Here is a 12,106-nt window from a genome sequence, read left to right as displayed (position 1 = left end):
GAGGAATATCATCGAAATACGAAACTGTGTAATTATCAAATACGACAATCTCAAACGGTGATGAACTTCCCCGCAGTGACAGCTGTGATGAGCCCACTATGGCGAGTTTCTCTTGCATCATTGTAGGTGCCTAACGTTACACAGTCAGGTTATTGGCCTGGATGAGCTGAGACATCCTTCCAGTCTGTCACTGCGAGAGCTGATTCCGAATTGGATCGACAAGACGCAGGCGGGGAAGAAAGAGGAAGGCAAGGATATACGTGGTTGGATCATGCCGTCTTGAACCACAGCTGGACGGGAGAGGTAGCTAGACGGATTACTGGGCAGTTTGAATTCACTTGGAACCGGAATCGCTGGTCGTATAACGAAGCGCTCCGCTACAGACAGTGTTGGATCGGCGTTGATATTGTATAACTTATCTTCTCTAATAATACGAAATTCACTTCTAACGAGGTAAGAAAAATTGAAAACCAATTGATCTTGACCAGAGACTATTTGGGGCTTACAATCGAATTCTACAGCAGTCGTGATGTCTCCATTATCTGACAATGATAGACTCTTTGAATCCGTCTTTCCTTATCTATTCGAAGAGGAGAAGGATACATTCAAGTCCATCGAAGCTGAAGCCAAGGGGGGCGATTCAGTGCACAGTGCTATAGAGTCACTGGCACATGACCGTCAGGTCCCAGAGACAGATAGGGAAAAGCTCTCTATATTCTCTTCGCTCCTGGAACTTGTCGGTAGTTCTGGAATAATACTATGTTCGGGTTTTATGATGGAAGACATGAACAGACGATTCAACATGTCCTGGAGTGGTATCCTCAGACAAATCAAACCGCTGTCACTATCATCGCGCCCACAGAAGAGCCATAGAATGCTAAGATGAACGCACTGTGGCACGCAGAGGTCCAGATTATGAGCTATGCGGCTATCAATAATAAGGATATCCCAATCCTTGGGATTTCAAAACCTGCCTGTTCGAGATGCGCAGAGGTGTTGAAAGAGAGGGGGGTTTCATATGGAAATGAAATCTCAGGCATTCTGGATGGCGCAAATGTTAAAGAGGCCAATGCAGCTCCTCAAAACTGGATAACAACCAGTACCGACCCTGAAAAAATCAGAAAGATCAAAGAGCTGACCTGATGTTCGGACAGTAAAAGGGTTTGGTATTACAGTGCTTGTTAGCTCACCTGTCATACTGATCAGACGGGATCGCGGTCCAGGGTAAGTCTTTCAGATATATATACACTCAAGACTCATAAGTAGATACAGTTCACCAGACAAAAAACAGCATAGGTGAAAGTCAAATGTTAAAATAAACAGCAAAGCACAACGCAGCTCAGTTCACAAAAGACTCAAACCAATAATGTGATAATGGATATAGCTATCTAATAATACCATAGCAGTAAAACAGCCGAGCATTGTCCAATTGCAAGGGGCTCGAAAAAGAAAAAAATTGTCAAGAAAGGACACTGATCATTGCAGAAGCAGTTGATGCCATCTCAGTTGTCAGATGCTGTATTTGATTAACTGTTTGATAAAGGAGCTGTGAGAAAGTTCCTGTGGGCCGCATCTTGGAATGCGCTGAACCAGATTTCTGCCATTGTTTTGTACCCAGCATCGGTGGGGTGAGTCCCGTCAACAAGGTCTGATAGTTTGATTTGGCCATTGTGCATGTCTGCAAAGACAATTTTCTTCTTCTTTTCCTGAAGTTGTCCTACCAACTCCTTGTAGCCAGCAGATATCTCCTGAGCACAGGTATCATTCTTTTTCAGTGGAAGGAGGCCGGATAGGATGATTGTTGTACTGGGAACATGAGTGAAGATGTCATTGATCATATTCTCCATTCGTTCTCGGGCATGAGCAACATCAACCTCCTTCACACAATCATTCGTCCCGGCTTCGATTAGGTAGAGGTTTGGCTTGGGCCCAAAGTTGGCACTCGCCTTCTTATGGACCTGATCAACCGTAAATCCAGGCCATCCCTCATTGTCCTACATTAATCATTAGTGATTCCAGTTCCCGTCCCGTTCGATCTTTGGGGGATAAGACATACATTGTCCTTCATGGTTCCTGCCTTCCGACTCCCAACCATGTCCACTGGATGGCCAGCCTCACGGAGTTTCTCATGAAAGGCTTTGCGAAAACCATTTCCATCCGTTGACTTCGTCCCATATGTGATAGATGCGCCTAGTGGCATTGTCCGCAGAAGGACATGGCTAGCGTCAGGCAAACGTGAGTCTGACTCCGGCTGGGCTGTTGGAAGTGCAAATGAATCTGAGTTGGTAAGCATTTATCGAAACCTTTGAGCTGTGACAGACTATACCTATGCACAGGAGCAAAGCTCCAACCAATATACTGAGAAAGTAATTCATTCTGATCAATAAACGAATCAATGAAAACTTTCGAGTCTTCAGTGTTTACTGGGAAATGGTTTCTGCAAGGCAGTATCTTTGTGACTTATATAGTTGAGTCCGGTCGGACTATCGTATGATAATTTCCCGTAAGTGTCGATCCCGTCTAAAAATATACGCTACTTCTCAATCTTACAGAACGAAGCTAAGCCTCGGTATGGGAAACCAGGGTCTCTAAACATCAGGATTGTGGGAAATTGAGGCTGAGCCTACTGCAGGATGAGGCTGAGCCTACCGCAGGATTGAACTACTGTCAGGGTGCGGAACGCTGACATCGTTCTGTCAAATGGCGTGATCTTGAATTCTATTGGTTGACTATAAGCCAATCGCCCCCTTAAAAAATCTCATTGATCTCTCATTTCATTTTCAGCCAGCCTTTCTTCCAGAAACAGTTAGGTTCAGAAACATATCAAGAAATGCCGAAAATTTCTCAGCTGTCCCCATAATGCAGGGTAATTAGATAGTATTCTTCAGAAACAGAAAGCATTTATTGCGAGGATTAGCTAGCTACAGAGATCCCGCCAATAAGGACATGCAATTATTGAAGATCTTCTTCCTTCTGGAGTAAAGTATTAATTCTTACAGAAAAGTTCCTCTGCTCCCCCACCTTGGGTAACACACCCCCAAGTAAAACCATTTTTATCATTGATAAGCCCGGCCCCCAAATGATACTTATCGCAATTTTGACTTAACTTACTCATATAGTTAAAAATAAGTTTTCCCATTTCAAAATCAGCTGACCCTTGTAAATTTTGTGCCTGGCATAGTACTTTTGCTTTGAAAAAGGGGGCCGAGAAACCTGTATCTTGCAGAGTTTGAAAGTTGGTCGGCTTCAGCTTCTGTTCAATGTACTGACGAAAGGCACTGCCTTGATTCTCACACACATGTATGTGAATCTGCTCCTGAGTTCTTGCGGCGGCCGAGTTCATTGCCAGGGCTCCATTGGCAAAGGTATGGTGAGGCCTTTTCAATTGCACAATTTGACCTAGTTTCCAGCCTCCGTTATCTTGATTTAACTCCAAGATTCCTGGTAGAAGGCGTGGTGTGGTGATCAAATCTTCGGCATGTAGCAATGTCCAGGAGCCAGTATTGCTATCATGAAAACAGTCCTGTTGCTTCAAGCACCGACACAAGCCTCCAAAGTACAGATTGCATGCGTCACAATCATGATTGCACTCTGAACAGCCTTGGTTACAAGTTCGCAATTTGCCGAAACTTGTTCCACAGGCATTTGGAATTGGACAGGTAGTTGGACATGTAGTGAACCGATCACGACAGTCACAATTAGACACAGATAGCCGGGAAATGTCATCTTGTGTGCAATCAGAAGCAGCATTTGCATTCCAAGGTAGGATTAACAACAGCACATAAATAGCAGATATAGATTGTTGCAGTTGAAATATCATGATGTTGATTTATCAAAAATTTCACTTTTCCCAGAAAGATTGTTCATTGGGCGATGATAGCTTTCTCCAGAAGAGTAGCCTGACCCTTTTATACACAATAAAAGTATAACCAATAGCTAGATCTACATAATCTAGGCCTTTAATGGAGTCATAGGGTCATAGAAAGAAAGGACGCTCTGGGTGTAAAGATGAGGTAAGAGTGGTGTTTTGTGTATGATGTAATTAATGGTCATCAATCAATCCTACTAGATCAATGGGGCAGCCTAGCAGAGGGTAATAAGAATTGGAACGGGCACATCCAGCTTATGGATGTATGTGTACCAATTGGCTAAATCTATATTTCCCTTGTACAAACTAGACAGACATCTCTACAGTCATCCATTGTTAGCGCAGATGAGTATGCGGATGAATATTTGGCCGAGACTCTATGGCAGATGTCGAGAATAAGTAGGTGTGGAGAAGCTTAAAGGTTCCATGGGTTGCACAGTTTGTTTTCCTATTCAAGGGCAGAAAGCTCAATGACTCGATGACGATCGTCCAGATCAGAACCATAATTTAGTCTGTCTTGAGATACCTGATTAATCCTCGGCTACTATCTGTTAGAAAATGATATAGTGAATGGAGTATTTATACTAACAGCAGAGAGACTGGAATACATGTAACCCTTAACTAATCAGTTTTTGCCCCGGACCAGACCAAACATGTTTCCATTTGATCGATTTTTGCCGTTTTTCTATCGTAAAAGTCACCAGAGTTCTGCTGTCGTGAATGTCGAGCTGGCCGCTCAGCCAGAAAGCCTACACGAGGGATCTGGTGGATATTTCTCGGAATGTAGAGTAGCAAGCCAACTATGATACGAATCCAGCATTAGTTGAGCATTAGGATGGAAATGCTGCTATATGTATTTTGTATTGTGGCAACCTCGCGCTCCGCGCTAGGCTGGCGGACTCAGATCTTTGCTTTGTTTGTTCTGTTTGGCTGGTTTGTCCCACAAACCCAACCACCATGTCTGATTATCGCGATTCACTGTATTTTCTCTTTCTCTTGTTATACTAGAACCCCATTGAAATACTACAGATTCATTTTCAATGCGTGTATCTTGAGTAGCTCACATAATATTCACATTGCATAACACATCACTACTCCGATATTAGTTCTCAGGATAAACACAACTAGATATTGATAAGTGGGCAAATTATACACAGATGAAAGTAAGACCGGGCGTTTTGAACACGCCATTAATGCAATGCAACTCATGCCGGGCTCGTGTTAACCCACGGGATGTTCCAAGCCGCGGATTCAATGGGAGGGGCCAAAAGGAAAGCCCATCTGTGGTTATACTAGGTACTCCTACCGTAGTTGCCAATGCATTGATGAGACCACTAAGTTGCTTAAATCATTTTCCGGGGAGTCAAACCAAATACAGGGATAAATACGCTATCTCAGGCCCGCGGGACCTGATATTCCGCGGAAGATCCGCATCCTCTTCGTTTAGATATCCTGGCTAATAGAGTTTCTTTCTAATAGAGAGATTCCATGTGGTTTATGAACCTTGTTATAGCCAAGACGTAATATGCGGGGCCCCGCAATGTCCACCCGAGTTTGGGAATGTATAAATCACTGTCACTAAGACATTCTGAACAAGAGTATCTAGATTTCTCTCAAGTACACTCCCATCTAATCATCATGCTACGAGGAAGGTCGCTTCATCTGGCGCAAGTCATTCTCACAGTGGCACCAGCATTTATCACCTACGGATACAATCAAGCAGGAGTAGCGCCGCTTGCTTCGTTGCAGTCATGGTACCTTCCCACACTCGAGGCATAAAATGGAATTAAGATTGGGATTGACCGTTTACAGGGTTCATACATTTCCAGAGATCGATACGATTAACACCGAAGGAGCAATCAAGGCACGAAACGCGACGAGGAAGGGTGCTCTCATCGCGGCTCTCCAGCTAGGGGCGCTGGTGGGGTCGCTCTCATGCACCTATTTTGGTGACTGGCTTGGCCGGCGCAAGACCATCTTTATGGCGGCCGTCATCGCCGTTATTGGGGAGCTGTTACAGACCACCTCTTATGGTGTCATTCAATTCAGCCTGGGCCGGGTCATTCTCGGCCTCGGGATTGGGCAGTTGAGCGCCACGGTCCCAGTGTGGCAGGCCGAGTGCAGCTCAGCCAAGCACCGCGGGCGGCATGTCGTCGTCGATGGCATCTGCATGACCTTGGGATTCGTGCTGTGCAACTGGATCGATTTTGGGTTCAGCAAGGCGTCCGGGTCCACGCAGTGGCGCGTTCCACTCGCCATCTCATTCTGCTTCCCACTTGCTGTGATTGGATCGGTCTTCCTGCTACCAGAGTCGCCGCGATGGCTCGCCATGGTCGGCCGACCCGAAGAGGCCACACGCAGTCTGGCAGCGTACAAGGGCCTCCCGGTGGACGATGAAACGGTGCAGGCGGAAATGGCGAGCATCGAATCATCCTTGGAGCTCTCTACGCACTCAGGCGGTCTCTCGCTTCTGCAGCTGTTGCTCGGTAATGATGAGGAACGCCTTCTCTACCGATTTGCGCTCTGCATCCTGACGCAATTCTTCCAGCAGATGTGCGGTGGCAACCTGATCTCAACCTATATATCGACCATCTTTGAAGAGAACCTCAAGCTGGGCAATGATCTCTCCCGGATCCTCGCCGCCAGCGCCTTGACATGGAAGTGCGCCTGTAATTTCATTCCATTCTTCGCCATCGACCGCGTCGGACGCCGGAAGGTCTTCATCGTCAGCGGAATCGGCATGAGCATCTGCATGGTGGTATTAGCCATCACTACGAGTTTTGACCCCGAACACCAGTCGGTCTCCATCACCTCTGTCGTCTTCATTTGGCTGTTCAATCTCTTCTATCCCATCGGATTTTCAGGCGCAAACTTCCTCTACTGCACAGAGGTGGCTCCCATGCGCCTGCGCGTGGCCATGTCAGCCGTCTCGACCGCGAACAAGTGGCTGTGGAATTTCATCGTCGTCATGGTATCCCCCATCGCGATAAATACCCTGGGTTATCAGTACTACATTGTGTATGCTGCGATTTCTGCGAGCATCCCCGTCACGGTGTACTTTTTCTATCCCGAGACTATGAACCGCAATCTGGAAGCGTTGAACCATGTTTTCCGGGATGCCCCTTCCGTGTGGCATGTTGTGGCTATGGCTCGGAACATACCCCAGGGGGAGATAGTAGATGACGAAGGAGGAGAAGAGAAGGCGAGTGTGGAACAGAAGGAGAAGGTCTAAGGCAGAGTACTCTGTATCTAAGCAGTAGTTAGCTTACTGTTGAGTCAGTTACTGAAAGTCTTTGAGTCTTGCCTTCAATCTTTAGAATGATTAAGGCCATTACAAATCATGATATCCAGCAATGAAGCTACGTCATGGGAATCAAACATTGTCCTAGTCCAGCGCATGGGACATGATGTAAACATCACCTGCAAGAGCCTAGCATACCAGGATATATTTTCGCTAGTGCAAAGGACGAAGCAACAAGCAATATCCCTTCATCTTGAAACTCCTATGTAGAGTTTCCACGGACCATTCACAGCCGGTCGCGCATCCGTGGGAAGTAACTAGCCATGTCTCGCATAAAAGCCAGATGATAGATGATTAGGAAAGCATGGTGCTGCCGGTTCCAATGCAGTGACAGCAGATGCATCCCCAGCTCCGGATCTACCCCGTCAAAGTCGAACTTCTTCTGCTGAAAGTTTAACGTCTCCATCTACCCTATCGTCTTGTCAGATTGGTTAATTTACCATCAATTTAGTAGATATACGTACGTTGATAGGCAGCCTCCCCCATAAGCTATTTGCGGATAAGCTCCACGAGCACCAAGGCATCCGAGAACTAACCATGGTCCTGCCTGCAGATCCGCGAATCGTCAAACAGAGTACTCGTAAGTCCATGATATCTGGAATCTCCATTGGCGGATATAAAGATACCAGACACAACCGACTGGAAGTTGCCGTGTTTTCCGCTGCTCGGCGGTTCGTGCACCGGTGTCTCTTGATGAGGCACATGGTGTACATCCTGTACAGACGAAGAGTCAGCAAGGCTGTGCCGGAGTCGCTCGCGAAGCTGTTCATTTTCCGCCAGTAGACGAGCGACCCGGGCTTTGGACGGCCTCGCCCAGTTAGGCTATTATGCACTCATTTTCGTTGAGCAGAGAATCAAGCGACAGCATACCTGGGGCGTGGGGGATCTGCCAAATACATGCAGTTTTTTCCATATCCCTCGCAATTGGAACGTGTAAGCTTTTCGTCACAGCGCAACTGAACAAAACGATGAATAGTGTCCCGAGGTAAATCCTACAATCCACTCACTTTTCTCTGCCGGCAAAAAGTACAGGCCTTGGCGGCCCTTCGTGATCGAGACGGATACCTCTCTTCCATGGAGTGCAGAACGGGGCAGAGTTGAGAAGTTGTAGAACCCGGAATTTGTGATTCATTGAGAAACGGAAAAGGGAAGACGGCTTATTTTGTTCCGCGGCAACTTTTTATCTGTTTTGAGACCCACACAGATCCGTTCTATGTAAGTTATACGTTGGGGTGGCACCAAGAGGGAAGAGAATTGTTGCCCACCTCATTGGTGGCCATCGACTAAAAATCTACCACAATGGCCATAGTTGCCATGACCAAAGAGAAGCAGTCCATGATTGGTCATCTATTCCACAAGGTTCAATGAATGCATACATAGCTAAGGCATACCCAGCCGTATACCCCGCAGTAGGTCTCGTTGACTGCCGGAGGAATTGCCGGCGGGGTGGAAGCAGCAGTGACCGCCTGTCATTCCCTGGTATAGTCAATCAGCACTAATATGGTCGGTGATAATGAGTTCCGTGCCAAATGTCATACACCTAATAATTTCAATAATTTCGACTGCTCTAAGATATTGCCACATAATGATATTTAATTCTCTATATATTAGCCAATCAGCTACCTTTACATATTATATTACATAATCAACACCTTTACTATACTAGTAAAATTTAAAGGATTTATCTCGACCCTTTACCGCCCACCCTTTACCGCCTTCAGTTATTATGGCAAAATTACTCTGTATCAATCATCAATTTTAAGATTAATCGATAGGTAAATAAAATAATAAATAATAATAGAAAAGAATTAAGAAAAAAATATTAAAAATATATTTTTCTTAAGTATACTATTCTATCATTATTATTCAATTAGAAAAAACATAGTCTTTTTTATGAAAAAAGAATATAAATATGAAATATTACTTTTACCTCAGAATATATATATCTACACCGTATACCTACAGTCATATTTTTAAACTACACTCTACAAATAGCCCCCTTATATTAATTTTTTAAAAATATTTGTATATATTTTTTACACTATATTCGCTTATAATATTAATAGAATACTATATAAAGGTAGTTTTTAGGGGGTTATTTAATAGACTACATGTATGTGTATTTAATATTCGGATGGTGGTTAAATGAAATTTTGGTAAAGTATGGGCACGAAACTCGTTATAGTCCGCCGTAACTAACCGGCAACGACTAGTATCCATTCGAATATGCCAAGACTCCGCCCTTGATCGGTATCAATCTTTCGGCTTATATAGGTAGGCTAACTCGCTGGCACCTGGAGGGCCGCACTTGTATCCTTTGCTTCATGATGATGATTTACTAATTGCGGCAGTATTTCCATCTGAATTATCAGCACCGCTAGTATCACGAGGCCCGCCCTCGAAAATCATGTTCCCTGCTAAACGATTCGGCGATGAAGAATACATGTCCGGGGTGATTCTATTCCTGGCCAGTCGGGCCGGTGCGTGTCTAAACGGGAATGTGCTATTGGTCAACGGAGAGAGTCTATCTGTCATGCCTTCAACTTATTAACAACATGAATTATGATAAACGCTCTATCTATCTATCTGTCTGTCTGTCTATCTATCTATTGATAACCCATACAAGCCGCATAATAAGTAACAGTAGCAGGCCAATCCGAAAACATGCCTCTCACGCCAACCTTCTTCGCCAACGCATCCACAATGCGATACATATCGCCATCGCCCTTAATAGCGCTTGCAATAGACTGGATATAATAGTCCTTCTGCGCCGCAGCCTGTTTCAGGGGCGCAAACCGTTCCAGCGACCAGGTGATGATGTCCAGGCCTGCCTTCTTCGCCTCAACCGCATATTGAGAGGGAACGATCTCACCCTCGCTGGTGGCGTTAAGCAGCGCCCAGATCGGGGGAGCCATAATCTTCACTCCGCGCTTCGCGAGATCAGGAAAGCTCTGCACAGCCTTGGTATAGTTCTCAGGCGAATCGACCCGCTCATCGAGATAGATGGCCTGCTTTCCAAACGCGGGCTCATGGTCAATCCAGTAAAAGATATCGTCTTCTTGGAAGGACTGCGGCCAGACGCGCGATGGGTCAATTCCACGGTTCTTGTAATCATTAATCATCTGCTGCGCATAGATCTGCTGTGTATAGTTCCCGTGGAACGGCATTGCAACCTGGGGCGCCTTCAATTCCGGAGAGAACTGCAGTCCCAAGGAATCAATGAGAGATATATACTCATTATGCTCCATTGGGGTCGCGCAGGTGGCATATTCATCTGTCCGCCAATCAGGCGTTCCGCCCTGGTATTCCTGCGGTGTGGTCGCAGAGGCGTTGGAGGAGTCCATTTTCGCGCAGAGCGATTTGAATTCGCTCAGTGTGATGTCGGAAGTGCAGCATTTCGCTGTGGCTGATTTACCATCTTTCGCGGGCGTGAAAGGGGTCGTGCATTTCTTCGCCAGAGAAGGGATAGTGAGGATATTCGTAGTCGTGTGCAGATCGCACTGCGAGTGCCGACAGACTAGCTCCTCGTCAGATGTGAAGGACACATCACATTCGATGATTCCCGCCCCCATTCGAGCTGCAGCGAGCATTCCTTCACGACTGTGTTCGGGAAATTGCAGGGGTCCTCCACGGTGAGAGATGGCAAACGCGGGAGACGAGGTAATTGGTTTCTCAGCGCAGGATTGCAATTTTGTTTTCAGGGGGCTGGGGTCCATCTTATCGACGAGGAAATATGGACGAGGCCCGACTTGAATGTTGGTGATGGTGCTGGTGCTGACATTGCCATGTTGGATGGGGACAGCGGCTGCCACGCCGGCGAGGAGAAGAGGGAAAAACATCTTAGGTTGGTTTGATTTGAAAGACCATTGTTTACTTGGGGGAAAAGACTTATTTATAATCTTACATTTTGGAAAATCGCTCAGACAATGCCATTGAGTTAAATTGACAATCGATACTACACTGCACGTCGCCAAGCCAATATCAACATTGTTCTTGGCTGTTTGTTTTAACCGCGAATGGATTTGCATCGTTCTGGCACGCGCTTGGCGACGGAAGTGGGAAATTGAGATGTGCAGATGGAACTCCACATTCAACCGCGATCTATAATAAACTCAACCATATCTGCAGAATAAATTCTGGAAATCAGTAAAAGATCTCAGACACGTGCTGTCCTCATAATCTCCATTTTCATCGTACCGAATAGCATCAATCCCTGCCTCCCCGTGCGGGAAGCACGTCCTGCACCGCATTATCTCCAATGTAGACAATTTCTCGAGCTTGAATTTGATATGTATCCAGAAAAATCTCGAACAGTCTTTCGACCTTCGACCTGCCGATCTCATTCGTGGTAACCAGGATATCAATATATTGTCGCAGACCGAGCTGATCCACCGTCCATTCCTGCGAATCTTGCGGTCCTTCAGTAACCACGAGAATATTTTTATTCAGACTCTTGAGTCACTGAAATAAACTCATCACGCCTGGCTTGAGAGTGAGTCCTTCTTTAAGGCTGCGCTGATATATCTCAAGGAGAACGTCGATTTGCTCCTTCAAGACATTTGAGGCCGTGTGCTTGGAGGAGCAGCGTAAACCGCTCAGAGCGATATTCTGTTGAAGTTCGACCGTCGGAAAAAGCAGATACTGTTATAGAGTGGAGGGTATTGCGATAGGATCTTTTTAGATCATCAATTGTGATGTTTGGGTTCTTTTATGGATGGCAGTGAAGTCAGAAGACGACGCATGAGCTGGCGCTTTGCGGAATTCATGCAGTGTGTCATCTAGATCGAAGTCGAACCATTTTTTGGACGAGATTGACTGCATTCCTTGATTAGAGACGAGTGTGCTGTTAATAGACAGGTCTTCGAGTTCGAGACATCTTTGTTGGCACCAATGACTCACAGTTGATCTGAATAAGCTCAGTTAATATACTAAAATAG

The 12,106-nt window shown here is 45.7% G+C and overlaps 6 protein-coding genes across 6 annotated transcripts; 1 reads left to right on the top strand and 5 right to left on the bottom strand.

The window, feature by feature from the left end:
• Positions 1-1,147: 1,147 nt before the first annotated feature.
• On the bottom strand, positions 1,148-2,416 carry ASPWEDRAFT_182797 (SGNH/GDSL hydrolase family protein). Its single transcript, XM_040831949.1, has 3 exons — positions 2,327-2,416; positions 2,057-2,277; positions 1,148-1,994 (listed from the first exon to the last, which is right to left on the bottom strand). Exons 1-3 carry the CDS (start codon positions 2,373-2,375, stop codon positions 1,527-1,529), a joined length of 738 nt encoding a protein of 245 aa, XP_040688313.1. The 5' UTR covers positions 2,376-2,416; the 3' UTR covers positions 1,148-1,526.
• A 490-nt stretch (positions 2,417-2,906) lies between these two features.
• On the bottom strand, positions 2,907-3,858 carry ASPWEDRAFT_39716 (uncharacterized protein). The gene has a single exon (XM_040835165.1). The coding sequence runs from the start codon at positions 3,818-3,820 to the stop codon at positions 2,987-2,989; it is 834 nt and encodes a 277-aa protein (XP_040688312.1). The 5' UTR covers positions 3,821-3,858; the 3' UTR covers positions 2,907-2,986.
• Positions 3,859-5,506: 1,648 nt separating this feature from the next.
• On the top strand, positions 5,507-7,100 carry ASPWEDRAFT_50966 (sugar porter family MFS transporter; the record flags this gene model as incomplete). The annotated part of the gene is made up of 2 exons (XM_040837525.1): positions 5,507-5,622; positions 5,681-7,100. The coding sequence occupies 2 exons, from the start codon at positions 5,507-5,509 to the stop codon at positions 7,098-7,100; spliced, it is 1,536 nt and encodes a 511-aa protein (XP_040688311.1).
• Positions 7,101-7,302: 202 nt separating this feature from the next.
• On the bottom strand, positions 7,303-7,580 carry ASPWEDRAFT_39715 (uncharacterized protein). The gene has a single exon (XM_040835164.1). It carries the CDS (start codon positions 7,573-7,575, stop codon positions 7,396-7,398), a length of 180 nt encoding a protein of 59 aa, XP_040688310.1. The 5' UTR covers positions 7,576-7,580; the 3' UTR covers positions 7,303-7,395.
• On the bottom strand, positions 7,402-8,353 carry ASPWEDRAFT_473572 (uncharacterized protein). The gene is made up of 4 exons (XM_040836951.1): positions 8,177-8,353; positions 8,040-8,125; positions 7,634-7,966; positions 7,402-7,580 (listed from the first exon to the last, which is right to left on the bottom strand). The coding sequence occupies exons 1-3, from the start codon at positions 8,299-8,301 to the stop codon at positions 7,701-7,703; spliced, it is 477 nt and encodes a 158-aa protein (XP_040688309.1). The 5' UTR covers positions 8,302-8,353; the 3' UTR covers positions 7,402-7,580; positions 7,634-7,700.
• A 1,394-nt stretch (positions 8,354-9,747) lies between these two features.
• On the bottom strand, positions 9,748-11,559 carry ASPWEDRAFT_473559 (glycerophosphodiester phosphodiesterase family protein). The gene is made up of 2 exons (XM_040836950.1): positions 11,367-11,559; positions 9,748-11,291 (listed from the first exon to the last, which is right to left on the bottom strand). Exon 2 carries the CDS (start codon positions 11,195-11,197, stop codon positions 9,776-9,778), a length of 1,422 nt encoding a protein of 473 aa, XP_040688308.1. The 5' UTR covers positions 11,198-11,291; positions 11,367-11,559; the 3' UTR covers positions 9,748-9,775.
• Positions 11,560-12,106: the final 547 nt, after the last annotated feature.

The sequence above is a fragment of the Aspergillus wentii genome (assembly GCF_001890725.1).
Source record: "Aspergillus wentii DTO 134E9 unplaced genomic scaffold ASPWEscaffold_4, whole genome shotgun sequence".
NCBI lineage: Eukaryota > Fungi > Ascomycota > Eurotiomycetes > Eurotiales > Aspergillaceae > Aspergillus > Aspergillus wentii.
The sequence above is the reverse complement of the archived record's forward strand: the minus strand, read 5'-3'. Positions and strand labels throughout refer to the sequence as shown.